General features: G+C 39.9%; 1 protein-coding gene across 2 annotated transcripts in view; it reads right to left on the bottom strand.

Moving 5' to 3' along the window:
* XPR1 (xenotropic and polytropic retrovirus receptor 1) overlaps positions 1-23,284 on the bottom strand; it is a 227,981-nt gene that overhangs the window by 199,569 nt on the left and 5,128 nt on the right. For both annotated transcript variants that reach the window (XM_038412656.2, XM_043491391.1), the window contains exon 2: positions 15,872-15,923. In XM_038412656.2, coding sequence (XP_038268584.1) covers positions 15,872-15,923 — 52 coding nt within the window. The remainder of the gene's footprint in view (positions 1-15,871; positions 15,924-23,284) is intronic.

Genomic DNA, 23,284 nt, shown 5'->3' with positions numbered 1-23,284 from the left:
GAACTGGAATTTCTCTTTTTGCTAGTTTACCTCTAAAAGGCAGGATCATCATTCTCCCAGTCTTTGATCAACTACAAACATTTTGTTTCAACAGACAGACTCAACAGAATACTCAAATCATGAAAGAAGTCTACATCTTCCAAAAGCCTCCCTCTGAAAAAACTGAGTGCTAAGATGCAAGATTTAAAATGCAGCCATAACAGAGCCGATTTCTGTGAAACGTGTGAACCACAGAGCACTGTGAACTAAGTCTGCGTGTAGAGAACACTTTCCAGGATAGGCCACATTTGACTACAGTCCAAACAGATTATTTGACAAATGAGAACAAAAAATTAAAATAAGAAAAATAAAAGATACGTGCTTTATATTTAAAAGCACCTGCTCCAAGTACCAGGAAAATCATGGGTCTGCGTTCAGGATCACTTTACATAACTGGATAGAAACCATGGGCTTCCTCTATCTGCTGACCCTCTCAGCAATAGTATAGTTTTTTATACCTGAACTATGAACCTTCCCTTTTGTCTCATCAGCCATCTCTTCTGAGGGGGGCATAGGACTGCAATGAAGGCATCCTCCCAGCTTTATTAGAGAGTTTGAGTAGTCATGCAAATATGATGCTCTTGCACTCTTTCAATATGGCAAACTGAATATTTAGACAAACTAATTTTTAACCCAAGTGTTATAAGAACCAAGTGATATTTTACAGTAATCCAAAAACCACTAAGAGTACTAACTAGCTGCAGACAAATTGTCAGATACCATCCAAAATGTCACTATTTCTAAACAAGAACTGGAACGGAATTTAGCATAGAGAAACTCAGTCAAACAATATAAACCTTGAAAGACTAATAAAACCAAGACCAAACCCATGTATAAGTGTGAATTTAAAAAGCTGAACTCACTCATACAGGATTCAAATCAAATAAGCAGTATCCTGCTGCAATGTTTCATATATTCTATTTATATAACACAACCATAATATGAACTCAAGCTGTACCACAACCTAAAACCATGGAGGGCCAAAGCTAATAACTGGCAGATTGCTTCCAATATTTCCTCACTTTTGCTAATCTGTGCATGAACTGGAATTGTACAACCCACTCGTGATTAAAGAACCATGCAGCCACAACAGGAATCAATGCAGCAGTTTCAAATGTACACCTGCATACTTTCTAAAATATATCCCCTCATCCCAATTTCAGTTCTCCAGGTGAAAGATCAGCAAAACTAAGCAAACTATTTCAATATATTTACATTTGCAGGAGTCTTCCCAACATCTTATGTTTTGTACTTAAATGTATACTTCTCACACACACACACACACACACACACACACACACACACACACACACTTGTGACTGATGAGCATTTTAAGTGCCAGAAAATACATAATATTCACATACTTGTGTTTAAAGGACACCTTAGTTTGTGTGTGTGCACACTCATGTTTGTTCTTGGAAGGTATTTCACCTACAACAGTCACAAGTAACAATTAAGATTATTTCAACTGAATTTTAAAAAAAATAAAGAGACTATTTACTTTGCGTATTTGACAACATTGCATAGAAGGAGTTTCTCCTTTTCCCTGTATAGGCCATTTCCTGTTTGTTGGATCATTCACATAGCAACAGGGGAGAGAAACATTTAAAAACAGAGAAATGAGAGTACAAAATATGAGTATTTTCAAGGGGACCCAGGACAAGTGTAGTACCTGAAACACCTTTTAACTTATTTTTTCCCCCCCAAGAATATTATATTACAAGTTGGTGTCCCTTTAGTATAACACAAGATTATTCAGTAATATCGTGGCACCGGAAACCAATTGCTTCAATTCTCCAGCTGTTTTTTGCTCTAGAAACCGTGATAACTTTGTTTTCAAAGTACGTTGTAACTTTACTAATGTAACTGCAATACATTCAGAGGGGTGAACAAAGACTTGAAGAAGCTTTAGAAAACTAGTCTAAAGTTGTATATAAATCCTAGCCACTTGCTACATTTCAGAACAAAATTAGCTGGAAAAAACGTACAATTTTGAAAATTAAGTTTTACATTACAAACATGTTTAAACAAAGGTACTATAAAATCAAGAGTTTAATCTATAAAACCACAGTTAAGCCAAGCTGACAGCTAAGATAGGGAACTCATGGCATCATTCAGTATTTGAAAAAATCTTATAGTTTCTTACAAAGGCGGCCCATGAGTTTAAATTTGGCACAGAAACGTGTGTGTGTGTGTGTGTGTGTGTGTGTGTGTGTGTGTGTGTGTGTGTGTGTGTGTCACGCCACGTCCCCACCCCACAGTGGAGAATCACTTTCATTTGGTTGCTTTTGCACTCAGGACTCACTCAGCAATGACAGCAACAGACAAGTTAAACTGACAGCTTGGCTAATTTCACATTAGTTCTCCTTTGGGTCCACAGAGGAAGCTCTCTATAAGATCAGCACAGGTGTAAGCCACCACTGCTGCTACTGAGGGTTTATAGGATAGGACAGGGGTATGCAAACTATGGCCCGTCGGACCTTTTAATCCAGCCCACGAGCTCCTGCCGGGGAGTGGGGTTGGGAGCTTTCCCTGCTCCGGTGCTCCAGCCAGGGGGCGGGGTCAGGGGCTTGCCTTGCTTTGCTCAGCTCCGCGAAGCAGAGGCAGCCAGGGGGCTCTGCACGCTGCCCCAGCCCCTAGTGCCGGCTCTGCAGTTCCCACTGGCTGGGAACTGCTTCAGGTAAGCGCCGCGCAGATCCTGCGTCACTGAACACCGCCCCCCTCCAGTGCCCCACCATCCTTCCCAGCCCTCATCGCCCTCCAAATCCTTTGATCCCAGCCTGGAGCACCCTCCTGCATCCCAAACCCCACCCCAGAATCTGCACCCCCAGCCAGAACCCTCATCCCCCCCATGAGCCCCAAACCCCTGCCCCAGCTGGCCCCGTGTACAATTTTCATACCAAGATGTGGCCCTCAGGCTAGAAAGTTTGCCCACCTCTGAGATAGGACGATGACAACACTAACATTAGTCTCTTCTCCCCACCTCAAGCAGCAGAGGATTGCATCTGTGTTTGTATTTGAGGACTGCAACTGTCAATCCAATTAGGTGAAAGAAATAGTCTGGTCTGTAAAAAAAGAGCAGTGACTCCATTTCTCCTCAATTAGCTCAATTTTAAGCTCTAAAGGTGATGGAAGCTGGAAACATGAAGATTGTTTTCAGCCTTTTGAAGGGTGAAGAAAGATGTACAGTGGTCATACAGCACTACCTAATTGTTTACAAACATATTACCATTGAACGAGACCAGCCACCACAGAGCCATATGGCACAACTAAGTAGAGAAAAGGAAAGATTTGATGAGGAAAAGTGTGGCCAAGAATTAAAGGCTGATAAAGCTATTGCATCTCTTACCCCATGCCTTGATAAACATGTCAATCAATCCTGAAATTTCAGTGGGAAAGCCAACACTTTTGGCATACCTTGACTAGATTAAGATAGGAAATCAGTGAAACACTTGAGATTATATCCTAAATGAGACCTATAATCTTCCATAACAGTTCAACACTATAGGCTTCTTGAATTTATACCTATTTGTACTATTAGCAAAAGCTAGCTAAAAAGGCCAGAGCTTTCAGATTTTATATCAAGTTCTTCATTTTGGTGCTTCAGTAGTTAACAGCCAAGTTTTAACAAATAAGGGAAAACTCAGATGGCAAAGAATTTCCCACATTAGGCAACTCCTGACCAACAGCTGGGTTGTACCGATCTCAACATTTGTGGCCCCAGAGAAATAATTCCATGTCTGACTAATTCATTAATGGAATTTGTGCTCTGGCAAGCTTGAACAGAGATCACACACCTTCTGATGCTTAGTTTCATTTGAGCTAGCCAGAGAGAAGATAACTGCTCAGAGTAGAACACTTCACTGAGATATGTGCACATCACCCTAGTTCAAGCAAATGAGCACAAAAGCAAGAATTAAATCGGTAGTTGGCTGAGAACTATAGGAATTCACAGGTGGAAGGGAAATTGTTATGGAACATTTTTAACTGGGCTAGGTTTGAGTTACAAAAATGAAAGCAGTAGATTTTCAAAGGCTTAAATGGCTTTCCTTGGGAGTTAGGCACCAAAAGTGACTTTGAAAATCCCCAAAGACTCATTTACCATCTGCAGTAGCAACCAAATCTTCCATTTTAAAAAGTGATGGGTATATCTTAAGAGCACAGAGTCAAAGGCACCAACTGGGAAAGAACACCAGTGTCCACATGAATTCAGAAACATGAGCCAGAAATCGACACCAGTCAAGTAACTTCCATTCAGTAGTAAGCCTCGTCCAGAGTGTGGGGCTCAGCCGTAATCCCAGTTCTTGCCAGATAATTGTTTGCATGCAGACAACCTGATCCTGATAGTCTTCTCTCAATTATCCCACTCTCTGATTTTAGGCTTTCCAAGAGATCATGAAGGACACTTGCCGAGCAAAATGGTTTTGGAACAGTGGCAAGCTCTCCCCGTGGCTGATGCATACCTAGTGTTCATGCCTGATAAACAACACATGCGAGATCAGTGGTGCTCACCAGCGACAGCTATTGCCCTACAGCCAGCATAATTTGCATTTGCCAAACCAGATCTGACCACTGGTCCACCAAAATCTGGTATCCTACCTCTAGCAGCCTACACATGAGGTTTCAGAGGCTGGCATAACATACCTCTCCCCCATTTCCCTAAAGCACATGGTCAGTCCTTCAATGCTGTATATAGGAATCCAAAAGAGGAGATTTAGTTCTAGATCTGTATTTGTAACAATTAAATTTACCTTTTAAAGCACGAAGTTTGCAGATTCACAACTCACCAAACTCACATTGGTTTAAAACTATAGTATCAGTAAAATAATCTGGTTGTTAAATGGGATACTCAAGGATTTTTGGGCCCAAACACAATCTCATGCAACAACTCTAGAAGATCACCCACATGCACACACAGTATGATCTGTAAACATTGTTTGGGTCTGCAACAATCTATACATCACTGAGGACCACTGGGACATTGACAGACAGGTCAAATTGTATGTGACCCATAACAATTTATCAAGAGACACTGAAATGTAATCAAGACAATCTATTTGCATGTGAGTTTCAAAGAGATGGCCTAGACCAGCAATCATTAACCGTTTATTTGTAGTAATAGAAATCAAAAGTAGATGCTGAGTGTATTTATCTGTGTTTACCTGTATCTTGTTACAAGTTTAACAGTGTGATCTAACTAGCTGGTAGATGCTAAAATCCTGTTCCTGTCTTATAATGCATCATTACTGCCTATTGACGCAAAGATGTAAGATACTACAGGAACTAATATTATTATTGACATTGTCTTAGTCTTAATTTTCTATGCTCTGATGAACTGCCTTGTTAATTTGAATGGCTAATTGACTTATGTAAATGATGAAGCTAGTTTACCTGTGTATGCATAGGAAATAGAAGATTAGCTTCAAAGCAACAACATACACTGCCTTTTCTTTATCCAGGAAAGGTCCTGATGTGACAAGTGCTGTCAAGAGGCTTATCAGCTTGCTACAAGACTATAAAGAAAAAGCCCTGGGTCTGATCCTGCCATCTCAGGTCTGCTTAAACTTTGACAGGGAAGGTATAAGCCACAAGACTGAGGTCTCCAGGTTTACTCTGGATTTAACCTGGAATTCTCATGGAAGAGAACAAACTGGATTTTTTATTGGACTATAACCTTTTAAACTGATTCCAGAAAGATTTGTAAAAATCAGCAGCCTCACCATCTCTGCTATGAAACTGACCTAAAGACTTTTCATATATGTGTATTGATCTCTTAGCCACTGTAACTCTCTTCCTTTTTCTTTTTATTATTAAACCTTTAGTCTTTCAGATACTAAACGACTGGCATCTGCATGATTATTCCATGATTACTGGGGGGTATATATGGTACTCTATTATAGAAGCTATTTTGTTACTGATTTGGTGAATCTAATTATTACCCCCTTTGGGGACTGTCTGACCTATTGCTTATTCAAGGCAAACTGCAATGATTCTCAGGGCGGCCCCTTCAGGCATCCAGCCACAACCACACAAACTTTTAAAAAGAGTTTTTAAATCATCCCTAACACATTCTTGGGCTTAAGTGTGTAGTGTCCTTTCAAAGTATTAGATTAACTTCCAAAAATGGTTTCTTTCCTGTAGCTGCTCTTAGCCAAGGTAAAGCAGACCCAAATCCTGAGTTGCTCTCATTTTGAAGGCATTTGTTGTACTTTAATTGTTCAACAGAATAGCTGAACCGTGGTCCTGACCGTTTTCTCTGGCACCTAAAATCACCGTTTATTTCAATGAGAGTTTTAGGTGTACAAAGAATGCAAGATCAGGCCCCACATTTATTTAATCAATTTCATTCCCCAACTTCCAGTTCTGAACATGAAAGATGAAAAGTAATTCTAGAGGTACTAAAACACTAGTGAAATTCCATCAATCAAATTACACAAGGGAACATCAGACAACACTTACCTGTTACCCCAGCTCACTGCATCAGACATAGAAAGGAGTCACCACCACTCAGAGAATTAGCATTACCAAACCTGAGTTTACTGGTCTATGATCACAAAAAAGGGCCCCACTAAATATGGTTTGTCCTCACATAACATTGAATAAAAATTATGGAATAAAAATTTATTTTCATCCATATCTGTACAAATGGTTCTTGTGTCTCCGCGCACTGAGCAACCTGCTAGGATTATCCTAACTAAGCAACAAAAGACTCCAAGTTTTATGGTAACAGTACCCATCTTTCTTTAAAGCCCTCTAGCAATGGATTGGCAGTTGGACAATCTAGCTGGCATGGATCCACTCCAGTTCAGCAGAGGAGAGAAGCCTGGACGGCTAGGCTACAGATAAGATGGCTGCCTTAGACAGCTGCATTAGGGACAGGTGAAGTAGTATAGGGAGTGATCTTTCAGATGTCTTGAGCTTTGGCTACAACCCTCAGAGCAAGTTTGCAGTTATGGGACAGGATGGTTTCAAGGTCAACCATCTCATCCCCATTGCTCCTCTTTTCTGCTTCAAATCAACCCTGCCTCACAAACAGGTTGGAAGCACTTATAAAATATGTTCAGAATTACTCCTATAATTGCTTTAACAGCATACTCCTAAAATCAAATTTAGCTACTTAGGACTTTCAGTACTATAGTCTAGAATGCAGATAATTCAGCCCCTAATAAAAATCTGTATGCCTGGGGTTACATAATGCATGAAAAATCAATTGCATGCCATAATACACCAATACAAATGCAATTTTCCTTTTCCCGATCCACTGATTGCATCTCTTGTTAAAGTCACATAGCTAGTCAATTTCTCATCAGGAACCACAGACTGACATTCAATCTCCTTGGTGATAAACTATGCTTCACCCGCTTAACAAAAGAGAAACTAAACACGTGACCTTACTGGGCCCCAATACTATTGATACCACCCCCTGTCCCCACAATGCTGTATGGATGGCTGCTGCTCACAGGATTCTCTAAAGAAGTTTAATGGCCTGTCACAGTGCAGCATTTAAGAACCACTTTGCCAGCCATGTTATTGTACACCATAATGCTGAAGCTGCTTTGCACTCAAAGTGAATTCATACATTCTGACATAGCTGCCTACCCTGGGGCTTTTGGCTACAGATAGAGATTTTGGAACATTTTCCTGATTGACAAGTCACTAACTTTTACGTTATTTCTTTGAAACTGTATGTAATGATTAAAGCATTCGTTATATTACAATGGAATTTCTTTAAGATTAAAGATCTTGTCAGCTGCATTTGTAATTCTGATGATAAAATGCCATTAACTCAAATGTCTGCAATTTCTATAGTGTATTAGAAATTAACCTAGATAATAAAAGTGGCTGCCATGTCCAACAGTAACAGTGGAACAATTTAAATTAAGTCAGTCACTGGCTTTTTTAAATAAAGAATCATTGATTGAATAATAAGGCTTTGTAAAACTATTATAATCCATGCTAATTTATTTTTAATTGAAAATTGCAGTAAGATTATAAATGCTTTTTAAAAAATGCTATTACTGGTAGGATCTTATTTGACTTTTACAAAATGGTTATAGGCAAAAGAGCAAAATATTATAAGTGAAAGTCTTGATTCTGTAAGACATTTGAACAGTTGTGTAACTTTACCTATATGAAGAGTCCAATGGATTTCAATGAGACTACTAAGGTGCTTAAAGTCAGGCATGTGCAAAATTAAACAAAATACAAAACAGCCACTTTAGAAATTTAAGTCTGTAAAACAGGAAGAAGTTAAAGAACTAACATGTAAATAAAATTAAGAATTTTTAAATTCCGATTCATCTTAAGTAAAAAAAAAGTCAAATTTTAACTATATTCAGTCTGTGTTCTAAATTAAAAAAAGGCAGTTTTCAACATTAATTGAGATCTATTCATTAACTCCTATGTCAACTAAACTATAAATATTCTTTTCTAAATTCATTATTACCTGGTCCTCCTTTTTATCCCTCATCCTTAAGCATATATGAGACAGGGAATAGGATCAGGAGTGATCTGACTTTTACTCTGCACATTGCCCTTGTTTGCTTTAAAAATATTTAATCTTAAAAAAAAAAAAGTCATCCTCATGCTCTCATAAATCTTATTGTTATAACCAACACACAGTATGACCTTTAAGCAGATTAATGTAACAAAACTGAAGAGGACTGCCTCAGAGGTATAATCATGGGAAAATCCTTTGTTCCTCCACTGTATTATGCAGACACATCAGGATTCCACGGAGTGTTTAGTGAAGTAGGTTGGCCATTTTTCCAAGGCACCTTACAAGCAATTCTTATCTGACAGAATACTATCTCATTTCAATGATTCTGCTCCTTCCCCGCCCACAGCATGCATTTTGAAACTAAAAGAAACCAAGTAAGTTTAATTCATATTGCATTATTCACTGAGGACAGTTGATCAAATCTTGAGTCTTAATTGCATAATAATAGTTCAAGAATCACATTTTATACAAGGAATTACTGGAAACCCAGAGGCTACCTCATGGTAAAGGTGACTGTTAGCAACTTTTATTGCATATGGTACAAAAACCAGCCTGGTTTTGTGAATGTTCATGTATTGTTTCTTTATAGCTGCAACTAAAAGTGTTCTGATTTTTTTCACTATTGGTCCAGTTAGACAGCCATTCCTTCATCAAAACATTGCTACCAACTATCCACCTTTGTGAAATGAGCGACACTGTAAAATGAATATTCTCTGGTCTACAACCCTCAATGCTGGTCACTAAAATGAAATTGGGCATACACCTGTTAAACTATAAATGTTCATTAATTCCCTTAACGAGAGAAAAGGAAGTACCTTGTTGTTTGTTTTGTTTTTTGTTATTGTTTTTAAAACACAAGGAGGCAAAAGAAGGGAAAAACAGAGCACAGTCTACAGTCTCTGATGTATTATCCAGTACCATTAATGAATAATCCATACCACTTCTGCAACCGGACTGATAAGCAGCTAACCAGACCTTCTGCTCCCAGAACACAGTTTCTCAGTTGCCATTTCATATGGGACAGGTCAGCCTATTACGTCCAACTTTCAATATCACCTACTGTAGTGAATACAGCTCTTATTTATTAACATAAAGAAAGCTGAAAAAGGAAATGGATGTAAATGAATCATACCAAAACAATAACCTGCCCCCTTCCCAATCTCAGACAGAGTTTTGTGCTTATACCACTTTCCATACCCAAGTTTCAGTAGTCAGTAACGTCTAAAAATTGTTTTGTCAACCACCTGGATGATTTCTGTCACTAAAATTACAAGGTCTAGATTACAGTTTTTCCCTCTTACTGCCAATAAATCCTTATTCCCCACACAACACACACTCACTTGATCTTTTGAACTTCATACCTTTCCAACTCCTCAGTGCCTTCTAAGAAATCATACCCTGTTCACTAGCAAACAGTCACAAAGAGTACATCCAGGACCCATCCCTCACGAGCAGCCTTGGGGTTAGGTACTGAAATAACTACTTCTGCAGCCTCTTAACCATTTGTCTGGAACATGGCAAAGGAATTAGATTTGCTCCATATCCTATCACATTCAGCACTAAATATTTTTATCACCACAATGGATTAGACTAAGGAATACTATCAGGCCTTCATTTATTTTAATTGCAGGAATAAATGCAAGTCAGTTTACAAAGGGGTTTGACGATATTAACCCAAAATTAATCAATGGTATATTGCAAATGAAGATTAAAACCTTCTCATATGAGAATGAGAGTGTAAACACACCGACATGCCCTCAAGCACTGGTATTCTCACATGGTTTGAGCCCCACTCTTGTCACTTTTCACATATAAAGCAAATATATACATATTAAAAAGATACTATAGAGAAACCCTGTTACATTTGCTTCTTTTTACCTCCAGCCCCATTTTGCTGTAACATCATCCATTACTTTTATTCTTAAGTAAAATATATATGTATATAAAAAGCTTTGAAGTGTACTACTCACCATCCCTATAGCAAAATTAGAATATTTTCTAAACCCCATACACGATTTAACCTTCTTGTGGGTAGTGATCCTTGTTCAGAGAGGCAAAGGGAATGAAGTTAGGTCCTACTGAGATATAGGTTTATGGAATAAGTGGGAAGAACAGCTCATTTCAACAGATGTAAAATAATTTTAGAAGCAGGTTAAGTTTCAAAATCCCTAAGAATAACAAAGATCCTGGGGAAAAATATTTAGAGTGGACCCTGTCCATTCAAACAGATAATCAGAATGAATAATTTATAGGCATGCTTTCATCTTCACTACTGCTGAGAAGAGTTGCATTCTAAGGAGCTCAGGGAAATGCCAACACATCTGCTAACCAAGTGGAATAATCCGTAGGAGTCCAAGCCATGACAGTCTGGCAACCCTGTCTTGTTGAGGGGACAAAGCTGACAGGAGACAATGGGAGAAAGGCAGAGCACTACTCTCCCTACATGAGGCCAGTATTTCATGCCTTTGTCATAGGGTGCTTTTTGCCTCTGGAAAAAGAGCAAGGCACGATACCTGATTTTCACCACAAAACACTAGGAGCTGCTTCCTGAGTGCTTCCTCTCGCATCAAAGCCATGGTGCCAATTTCTACTGACTTGTTATACTCATGTGCATAGTTTCTGGTGGAAAACCTGTAATCTCACAAGGCTGAGAGCTGTGTAAAGCAGAAGGAGGAACAGCATCAATTCATCCAGTCTGCACCATTCATTATAAAAATATTACATGCCAATTTCTACTAATAGGGCAAATATGAAAGCCAAAGAATCCCCTGGTAGTTCAAGGAATTTCCGTTGCATAGCATTTAGGATTGGGAGGTAATTACATATTATTTGTTTGCTTTTACTGGCTTATGTCCTGTATGTGAAAGTGTGGTTTAAGAATGGTCAAACAGATACTACTCAGAAGTTGATTGGATAAGAGAAAGGTATACAAACAGCGTTGCTTTAATAAAGTGGAAGTCCACAAAGAAAGCTATTAAGAACATGCAGGGAACTGATGCAAGCCTAAAGGAAACTATGGGAACAAAAAGTAAGGAGACACAGGAAGAAATGGGATCTTTGAACAAATTTAGTTAAACTATGTATATGTGAGCAACTCTTCTGGAAGAGAGAGAGTGCAGGCCACTTGGTGAAATTCATGCAGAATTCAGGGTACAGAAATGCATAAGGCTGGTACTCTGCTGCTTCTAAAAAAGGCATGGGTGGTCAGGCACAGAATGACCACATCTCTTCCATCCTCATTGCTTCCATCCAAAATAAGCAGCATGCAATATTCGATACAGGAAGAACCAAGGAATTATAAAGGCATCGGCAAGGACGGGAGACTACTGGGGCAATAACTTAAAATTTACAGGAAGCTGCACAAATTTTCCCCAGAGGTGGGTGGTGGTATGGGGAAGTGTGTTTTTGCACATTTTTGCAATACATTATTCTGGTCACTCACATCCCTGCTTTGTTATTTAAAATCAAATTGTCATAGTGTTCATAGCTTTAAAATAGAAACAGAGATTTACACATGCAAAAGTCAGCTGATCACAAAGCCAGTTAGCATCACTATACACCCGAGTAAGGTAGCAGAGTAGAAGATCTCCACTTTGACCTGGGCTCTGCCCATCACTCCTCAGATCTCAGGCTTTTCCCCACTACCACTCCTTAACGTTTTTGAAAGTAGTAAGACTACAAGTAGTTTAAATTCTTTAAGTGCCATTTAGAAGTTAACATTGTTTGTCCATGACTGAACTATGCAAAGCGACAGTAATGGGTAGAAGGCTGTTGAAAACAGTTTATATTAGGTTTGTTCGTTTTGTGCTTCGCCTGAGCAGATCTTTGAGATTTTTCATTGCCCCCATTATTTACTGGGAGTGTTTTGGAGGTGATATGAAACACTTATCACACCACACAACCCTTTGCAAAATGATATGGGTATAGCAGTCTGTAGCAGCTGTTTAAGAAAGTCTGTGCTAATACTTCACTGAACTTGTAACAGAGCAGGAGAAACTCGGAAGTTAAGAGGAAAAATTCCTAGACTCTAAGGAAGCAAACAGACTCAATCCTCTCCTAGCTCAAGTGACATGACAAAGCCTTGACAAATAAACTAGTACTCCATATTAAGTCAAATCAATCCTAATTAGATGTGTTCACGCAGGGGTCTGCACCAGTTTAACTAAGCAAATTAGAAAAATTTTGATTAAACCAGTACAATCTGCATTTAGACAAGGCCTTCAGTAGAGTGTTCATCCTGGACAATGGTTTGAATATTTGCGAAAAAGAAAATATGCACAATTCTGGCAAGCATAGCATCTCATATATAGGCACTGTCAGAAAACCAACATCAAACAGCCACTACTGGGAAAAGAAGTTGGTCATGGACTACTGCTGATCTGACTCTTAAATCCAGAGAGGCTGCATCCATGATAGGAACTGGAAAGGTGTTCTGGACATATTGTGCATGTAAACACAGTCCATTCCCCTGGACCAACAATAGCATCTATGGGCAGGCTGTATAGAGCTCTTGTAACCAGAGTGTAGGCAGATAACACTGCTTTTGAAGGGTTTATATGCATCCCTTTGAAGAGCGATTTTGCCCAGCTCCAGAATTTGACCTAACATTTTCAATGTTTGTTAAAATACCTCAGCTCCAACCAGACATTTCAGATGAAGATACTAGATCAGGGGTTCTCAAACTGGGGGTTGTGAGGTTATTACATGAGGGATCACGAGCTGTCAGCCTCCACCCCAAACCCCACTTTGGATCCAGCATTTATAATGATAAATATTTTTTAGAAGTGTTTTTAAATTTATAGGGGGGAGGGGTGTCACACTCAGAGGTTTGCTATTTGAAAGGGGTCACCAGTACAAAAGTTTGAGAACCACTGTACTAGAGAATACTAGTAATTAAGTCAGTGCTTCTCAACTTTGAGCACTGCCATGGCAGGAGGGCATAAGGGAAGAGGATAAAAGCAATGGAGACAGAGAGATACCTCATCTTAAATCTTCTGTCACTATTAAAAACATACTCCAAAAGCTTGCCTTCCTTCCCTGTTGTCTCAGCAGCTCCTAATCCAGCTGGCCAGAGAAGCAGCACACATGTATACGAATGCAGGTTCAGGCAATAACCCCCGCAACCCGTTTCTCTTCTCCTGTAGCACTCAGCTCAGCCACAAGAGCACATGAGACCACAGACATCTCAAGAAGCATATTGGTGAGAGGGAAGTCAGTAGAAGCATGGAAGCAAAATAAATAAAGAATAGCAAAAGAGACTTTAAGTGAGAGCAACGGGGGGGGGGGGGAAATAATGGAAAAGAAATAGATAGAAAATGGAGAAAGAATTGAGCAAAAGAATGGTCGTATGGTGACAACCATGCTGATACTTGGGCAGAGGGACAGAAGGGAATTTCTTCCCACCAATCCACCACAAGGACTACTTCAACAAAAAAGAATGGAACCACTAACTTAAATGGCCCCATGTAGGCATTTGCTGTTGCTATTGTCTAACTGGATATAGTTTTAGCAAAACGGAGTTAAAACAGATTGCTTAGCAAAGTATTTTATGCCATACAAAATTAGGTTCAGTTTTATTTTTAAAAATTCTGCTTGGTTTTTTTACATTAATAATACCAGGATGTCACTTATCCCTTTTTACTGAAGGACTTTGACAAGCTCTTTAGAGGACATCATAGGAGACTGAAACAAGTTAAAGCTCCCCCATATCCTAACCAGAGGGACAATACACACACACACACACACGAGTTCCTTTTCCATTGGTACTTTAAATAAATATGTACAATATGCACAAAGACCACACATCTAGATACTATGCTAAAAGTGTCGAGAAAAAAAAAGTTACAGCTCCCAAAGTTTAATTAACACATTAGAGCTAGCTTCCCACTACATCTTCTCCACATCCTTTACCTTGTTATTTTTTAAATCTCTATTCACAGCTATTTAGTGTACTACCTGGTAAAGACCAAGGAAATACAAGGAGCTAATGGGCAGGAATGTAGGAGTAGACTGGTGAAGAGAAAAAGAATGGAAAAAAAAATACATTTGACACTTGTATTTTTCATTGTTGCCTTTTCCACAACAGGTGAATAGGTAAATTAATACTGTGGAATGATAAGAAGAGATACCTGGGAGCTCTGATTTTAGAGAAAAACAGAAAATTGAAAGACCTTACTTAGTCTTCTGGAAGAGAAGAGAATGGAAAAAATTAATCTTAAAATAATGAATAATGCATAGCGGTGATTAAATTTCCAATGTACTCTAGGAAAGTGACCAAACAGTTGTTAGCAATGCCCCACACTTCTTTCAACTGGTAATAACATCAGTTTAACTGTTTGACACCATTACAGAAAACATGACCAAGATTAACCACCTGACCATATTAGCATGTTTTTCCTGGTTTATATATACCTAAAAAGGTGAATAAAGTCACAAACTGTATTAAAATAGGGATTAACATAGAAGTGCCATTATAGTTAATGATACATTCTCACCTTTGATATTGCATTCAATTTTAGTCACCTAACTGCAAGAAAGGCAAAAAGTTATGAGGAGGGTAACAAAACTAGCAGCTGGAGCGAGCAATTTAAAGATGAGGATTATTCTTTAGTTCTCTTACAAAGGAGAAGAAAGATAACTGTAATGAGTTTTATCAAGAAAGTTAGTTTTATGGGTAAGCACTTGATTAACAAAGCCTACTCCTATAATGCAACCAGTTTAAAGCTGATGTTATGTAAAAAATTCTATCAAGGGAACTCAATGCCAATGAACAGATACAAATGATTTAGTAAGAAAAATATTAAAATAATTCTACATTTATACAAATAAGAATGGCATCCCAGTTGAACACAGGATAAATGTTAGAGGCTCACTTATGCTTCAGGACATAAACTGACCAATAGCTAAGATCAGAAAATTATCCCAAAGTGCAACACTGGAGAAATTAGACAGACGCACTATGGCTATTTTATATGTTCCTGTCCAGCACTTCGTATTAGCCACTTCTTGGGATCGGAATTGTCATACCAGAACGTAGTACTATTCTTAACTCATGAAGGAGTCACTTCCACCACTGAATGATTGAGTGTTCATATACACAAGAAGAAAATAGCTGTTACAAGCCTCAGACTATAGAAATATCCTTTTAGTGTTCTAATGATTCAGTAAAACAAAATTTTAGATATCTGGAAAAGCAGAATTTTCTACAGCCAAGATCTTGCTTCCCCCTTGGTCTATTAAGCCTGTCAGTTTCAGCAGATAGGCAAGGGGAAGCTGTGATTGGTACTCAACATCCAGTAATGCAAGTATGATTCAGGATCACAGCTTGCTTACCTTCTATAGAAGGGGCCTGGTCCTGAGCTGCATACAGCATCTCCTTGAAAGCCTGCAGCAAACAGAAAAAATTAAACCAGTCAACACAAGACTTAAGTCACTCTGATAAGCCTGTTTGAAAATGAGTAGCAGTTGAAGTCTAATTCCTCAAGACTGATATATAAAGCCATGGAATGTGAGGTCACTGCAATTATACTTATTCCTGACAACAAAGGAAATACACAAGCTACGTATTTACTGACAGCTTTGTCTAGAACCAGTTGCCTTGCTGTCTAAAAGACTACCCTGACAGCATGTGTAAATATGCTCTTTTGAAAAATATTTCAAATTAGGTAGGATAGGATTTTACTAGAGAGAAACCTGACAATACCAGAGCTTTGGTGTGACATAACAGGAATCTGTCATGGCAAAGGAAGAAAGAGCCTTCGGGCCTGCTCATCAGTATTGTGAAGTATTGAAAAATACACGCTTTTCTTTAAAAAGTGAAAACCGCAGGACAAAAGAAATAGTCATATTTCCCTTTTAGTCTTCTCTTGAAGTGGAGACTAAAAGAGGAAAACATTAATCCAGATGAGGATCGTAGCATGTCAGGTACAATCCTTTTTATATGATGATTTTCAGCTCGTTACAGAAGCAACACCAACAATTCAAGAGTGGGTTTCATACTCTTCTATACTCCTGCTTATTACGCAAGTGCAAATAAGAAAGAAACTGGATGGATAACGGTGAAGCCTAGACTTGTCATGATGGACCCAGAAACAGCAAGGGAGAAACAGCCCCATTGCATATGTTAAGGCAAACAATACCCACTATATAGCATGCATGATGAATGTGAAAGTGGTAGATACACAGTTGCTGTGTAAACCATAACTGAATTTTCAGATTTGTGAACCTATCAACATCTAAAACCAGAGATGGGCAAACTACGGCCCACGGGCCACATGCAGCCTGCCCAGCTCCTGAGCTCCCAGCCGGGGAGGCTAGTCCCCAGCCCCTCCCCTGCTGTACCCCCTTCCCCTCAGCCTCAGCGTGACACAAAGCCAGCCCTCTAGCGTGGCTGGCTCCAGCATGGTAAGGGGGCGGGGGGTCCTGGGTGGCAGACAGGGAGCAGGGGGCAGTTGGATGGGGTGGAGGTTCGGGCGGGTGGCTGGATAAGTCATGGAAGTCAAAGGGGCCTGTCAGGAGGCGGGGGTGGGGATAGGGGGCGGGGAAGGCAGGGGACAAGGATCGGGGGGGTTGGGCGTTCTGTGGGGGTCAGTCAGGGGACAGGGAGCAGTTGGATGGGGCAGAGGTTTTGGGGGGGCCCATCAGGGGACAGGGAATGCGGGGGTTGGATAGGCATGGGAATCCTGGGGGTCTGTCAGGGGTATGGATAGGGGTCGGGGTAGTCAGAGGACAGGGAGAAGGGAGGGCTGGATAGGGGGTGGGGTCCCAGGAGGGGGCAGTTAAGGGTGGGGGCCCCAGGAGGAGGCAGTCAGGGGACAAGGAGCAGGGGGGTTGGATGGGGAAGGGGACTAGGCTGTTTGGGCAGGCACAGCCCTCCGTACAGTTTCAGAACCCCCATGTGGCCCTCAGACCAAAAAGTTTGCCCACCCCGATCTAAACCATCATGTTTAACAAGAGTTGCATTGTCTGATTCCATTTTAGGATATTTGAAGTGTCCAGCCTGTCCTTTTTGGCTGTTAATCATAATCCATCCTGAGAACATGTTCTACAAACCTATTTCCTGCAACCAGCAAGATACAAACCCCAATCCTTGAGCCGCACGCCAATTCTCCAAGATCAAGACACTGCAGCATAATTAGCAAATAGTAGTCAAGGAAAAAAGCAAACTGAGCAATTAGAGAGAAAATCAGAAGAACTGTGGTAACATGGTGGTCAATCTTGCAAAGTAAATACAAGGTCTAAAGGACACATCTTTATTTCAGGATACCACAAATGGCAAGTTAAACAGACAGTTTTAGCCATCTCCCAAAGGTCCGATTCCTGAATCCCCACAGAGGTCTCAGCATGGGTCACTTGAATAACTGTGTTTTCCTCCTTAAGACATTATTTACTCATCTTCTCCATGCCAGTCATCCTTCCCCCTCCACTGTTCTCTTTTTTAAACATTCCCAGGAAATACTTGGCATTTGAATCTGCTTCTCCACATGACTTGCTAGTTAGCTGCATACGACCCGAGTTCCACAGTCTATCAAGTGGCAAATGTGTTCTTGTTTTTCCTCCTATTAATCTTTGCCTAGCTATAACTTTTTCCATGAACTAAAACATTCACAGAGCCCATGAGAAATATAAAGTACAAGAAAAAAGGCTAGTTGAAATCTCCTTCTATAACAGGGGTGAGCAAACTTTTTGGTCTGAGGGCCACATCGGGGTTCCGAAACTGTATGGAGGGCCAGGTACGGAAGGCTGTGCCTCCCCAAACAGCCTGGCCCCCACCCCCATCCGCCCCCTCATACTTCCTGCCCCGACTGTCCCCCTCAGAGCCCCTGACCCACCCAACACCCCCCCGCTCCTTGTCCCCTGACTGCCCCCTCCCATCCCCTGACTGCCCCCTGGGACCTCTGCCGCTTATCCAACCCCCCTGCTCCTCGCCCCCTTACCATGCTGCTCAGAGCACCAGGACTGGCAGCCGCACCGCCAGCCAGAGCCAGCCACGCCACCGCGCAGTCTAGAACACCAGGGCAGGCTGGCGGCTCTCACAGCTGCGCTGCCGTTAGGAGCTTTCATCCCCACCTCCCAGAGCACTGGTGGCACTGTGAGCTAAGGCTACGGGGGAGGGAGGACAGCAGGGAAGGGGCCAGGGGCTAGCCTCCCCGGCTTGGAACTCAAGGGCCGGGCCAGGCGTGGCCGCGGACCATAGTTTGTCCACCTCTGTTCTGCAAGAAGGAAGGTGCTTCCCAAATCTCCTCAGAAGCATATAAAACAGTCAAGGGAAAGGAAATTCTCCACCTTTCTGAAACACGATACATTGGTATCGCCATAATGGAGGCCACACAAGTATTTAAATAGGTAATAAACCTCCCTCCTCTGAAAATAATATCTAAAAAATGAAGACCAGCTTTTAAGAAGATGTATGCCAAGTCATAATTTAAAACTTCTCCAACTTCAGTCCAAAGCAAACAAATATAGTAAACTCATTAATTCACAATGAATGGGAGATTCAATGCAGATTATGAGTAATGAAACAAATGTAAACCAAATAATCCTTGCTACAGCAATATTAAATCTTCTCTAATAATCCAGGTGGGGGGAGGATGCAGCATTACAGATTAACAAAAGGAGCCTCTACTGTATCTTTTCTCTTAGGCCTTGTCTACACAAGAGACTTGTACCAATAAAATTCAATCAGTTTAGAAGTTTATGAAGTTAAACCAGTGCAAGCCCGTTTTGTGTACAGTCAAATCTGTCTGCATGCCTTATTACTATTTAGCTTGAGTTGATTCCTTACCAATTCAAGCTCACACAATAAAAGACACAAACCCTTTGAAATCTAGACATCTTTACTTTTTTCTTCTTGAGCATATTAAATTGAGGTCCCAGAAAACTAAGTTGGATAGGAAAGGATGGTAATGACTAAAAACTACTAACCTCTAAAGGAGGTAATCTTTTTACAGTCACTTTAAGGTGAATAAGATTTCACCTTATTCAGTTGTAGTGTACTCTGCATGGCTCTGTCTACAAGGTACTGTTTCACATAAATCAGTGGTTCTCAACCTATTTACCACTGTGGACCACATATGCAGCTCTCTGTGTATTAAGTGAGCCACATCCACACAATATGTTTACTATCTGTACAGCCCTGAGGCAGTCACATGGTCCGCAGCTGTGTGCTAATTGGGCCTTAAGTGGCCCATGGGCTGAGGACCACTGACAGATCAAAAGTGACCTTGGAGGGGAAGCAACTCATGTCACTCAAAACTTGTTGATTAAACCATACTGTTGGACTTCAAGTGGATTTGTTAGAAATAGAAAAAAGGGAGTCACATCTAGCATAATACTGTAAGGATTGTGTCCATGATGCAAAGCCTTACATGTGAAGTGGGGAAAAATAAAATGCTCTTCGGATCTATAAGAGGAACCAAGAATGAAGGGTGCTTATATTCTTATTTATTCAAGGAAGTTTAAATCCCTTTCTTGAGCTAGCTTGGATCCCATCTGGGTTCAACTAGCTTTCACACTGCTAAGTATAAGGGGGATTTTTGGAAGTGAAAGGATAAATTGATTTAGCATTAATCATTTAGCACAAAATTCTTGGACAAGTTCCGCCCATCATAAAATTCAAAAAAGAGCATGAGGCTGGAAAATGCAGAATTTCTTTAAAATCTGTGAGACAAAGTGGGTGTTCTAAAGGAATTTTAAAATCTGTAACATGTATGTATTTTCTATATCCATAGTTTCATGATTAACCTAGAAAATATGCAGCGCAGTGCAAGTTTCTAGATTATCAGCCTTGAAAACTGGAGGGTACCAGTTGTCAGTGGTACTGAACTGAAATATGTAAAATCTGGAAGCTGCATAGCAGCAGATCCAGTCACTGTTCATCTGGCCTATATAATTAAACGGATCTAGAAGTGAAAAGCTCAATGCCCCTTTACCAATCACCTGAGCCAACCCATGCCAAGATTACAAAAAACAGGGGTTTTCTTAAAATCAACTGAGGGGTGTTTGGTTTTTTGTAAACTCATCCTTGTTACATCTAACACCTAAAACTACTAGAACAAAGTTTTGGGTTTTTTTCTACTTTGTGTTATTGACAAGAATTTGTATCTGAAGTCAGCTTACCCCATTTGGATCTCACACAAAGAGGAAAGAAAATCCTTTACAAAATAGGAAAAATATGGCAACAAAGCCAAAACTGACAGATTCAGAGGCAGGAGCTCAAATTAAAGTAAGTTTACTACACGCTTTTTAAACTGACTAGATTTCAAATTGATAACGTTCCTCAGTTATGAAGTAGAAACTACATATTGAAAACCAATTCTTGCCAACCTTTCCTTCCCTATATGGCTTAATCTCATAGGGTAAAATTTTCAGAAGTGCCTAATTTAGAAACTCACGTCCCATTTTCAAAAGGGACTCAGACACATACTGCCCAAGTTCAACTGAAACCCAACTGAACTTAGGTCCTTTTGAGAATTTTACCCATAGTCTCCAATGGTATCAGTATCTCTTGTCCGAGTTGTTGTTTTCTTCCTTCTCACTTCCTAGATACTGCAGTTTCAATCTAGCCCCTTTTCTTACTAGAGATGAACTGATAGAGCTACCAATGCAAAACTTTTCAAAAAAATAAGTCAACAACCTCCTCTCTGATATGATGCAATGCACAAAAGAAAGGTTTTAGGGGCATGGAACACCAAGGAAATTGGGCATGAAGAAAACAATGTTGGCTAAAAAATTAAACAAACCTCACAGCTAGATAACCAATTCAAATCCAATCCAGGTTAATTTTGGTTGACGTGTTGCCATAAGCCTCAATCCAGTTTCTAGTGGACATGTGTGTGCAGCACAACTGACATCTATGCTTGGCAGTCTGAGAAGAGAAAACAAGGACTGAACAAACATGGAGAGACAGATGGTCTCACCTCTAGAGGGATCAAGGTTGAGGCATACTGGTGTAGAAGCTTGATCTATCTCAGATACATCTGTACTGTGGATAAACAGACGTCCAGTGCCATCAGTCTAGAATTTTCCATCACACCTAAATGTACTTAATTATGTCATTAAATGTGTTCTTAATAAAGAGCACCCCAGTTATCAGTACTGTATCTCAGATCCACTCAGTTCTTGGAATATGTTAGGGACAACTTTCTGTTACAGAAGGTGAAGGGAATAACTAGAGGAATAGCAATTTTAGAATTGCTTCTGACTAACAGGGAGGAACTGGCTATGAATCTGAAGGCTGGAGGCAATTTGGTGAAAGTGATCATGAAACGATAGATTTCACGATTCTAAAGCAAGGAGAGCAGCAAAATAAGGCTAATGGACTTAAAAAAAGCAGACTAACAAACTCAGAACTGGTAAGTGAGGTTCAATTGGAAGAAATTAAGGGGAAAAGGAATTCAGGAAAGCTGGCAATTTCGCTAAGAAACAATATTAAAGGTACAACAGCATACTATCCAATGTGAAAAAAAGATAAGACGACTAGTAAGAGGCCAATAAGGTTTCACCATGAGCTCTTGAATGACCTGAAAAATCCCTAAGGAATCCTATAAAAAGCAGAAACATGGACAAACTGCATAGGAGGAGTACAGAAGAATACCACAGGCATGTAGGGACAAAATCAGAAAGGTTAAGGCACAAACTGAATTTTTGAATCAACGACAATAAGAAGAGGTTCTATAAATACATAGATTAGGAGCAAGAGAAAGACAAAGGGAAGTATAGGTCCATGACTTAGTGAGGAAGGAGTGCCAACAACATATCAAGAAGGCTACGGTGCTGAACGCCTATTTTGTATTCATTAAAAAGGTTAACTGTGACCAGATAATTAACACAATTAATATTAACAAGAGGGAAGGAAAAGCCAAAATAGGAAAAACAACAGGTTAAATAATATTTAGATAAGTTAGATGTATCCAGGTCAACAGGGTGCGCCTGATGAAATTCATCCAAGGGCACTTAAGGAACTAGCTGAAGCAATCTCTGAACTATTAGCAATTATATTTAAGAACACATGGAGGGCTGGTGAGGTCCCAGAGGACTAGAGAAAGGCAAACAAGGTACCTATCTTTAAAAAGGGGAACAAAGAAAACAGAGAATTATAGATCAGTCAGCCTAACTTCAATATCTGGAAAGATACTGGAACAATTGATTAAACAATAAATCTCTAAGCACCTAGAGGATAATAGGGTAATAAGTAATAGCCAGCAAGGATTTGTCATGAACAATTTATGCCAAACTAATCTAATTTCCCTCTTTGAGAGGGTTACTAGCCTAGTGAATAAGGGGGAAAACAGTAGATATGATACACCTTAATTTTAGTAAGGCTTTCAACTGTCCCACTTGACATTCTCATAAGCAAACTAGGGAAATGAGGTTTATAGTAAATTATTAATAGGTGGGTGCATAACTAGTTGAAAGACCATACTCAAAGAGTAGCTATCAATGGTTCATTGTCAAAGATGGATCTAGAAGGATGTGTCCAGTGGGATCCCCTAGGGGTCTGTCCTGGTCCAGAACTATTCAATGTTTTAATTAATTACTTGGATAATGGAGTGAAGAGCATGTTTATAACATTTCCAGATGATATTAAATTGGGAAGGGTTGCTACCAGTCAGAAGGACAGTATTAGAATTGAAAATGATTTTGACAAGTTGGAGAACTGGTCTGAAAGGTCTGAAATCAACATGATGAAATTCAATAAAAAGACAAATGCGAAGTACTACACTTAGTAAGAAAAAAAATCAAATG

This window comes from Dermochelys coriacea, chromosome 8 (genome assembly GCF_009764565.3).
Source record: "Dermochelys coriacea isolate rDerCor1 chromosome 8, rDerCor1.pri.v4, whole genome shotgun sequence".
Classification (NCBI taxonomy): domain Eukaryota; kingdom Metazoa; phylum Chordata; order Testudines; family Dermochelyidae; genus Dermochelys; species Dermochelys coriacea.
Note: the sequence above shows the minus strand (reverse complement) of the source record. Positions and strands in the feature narration are given on the sequence as shown.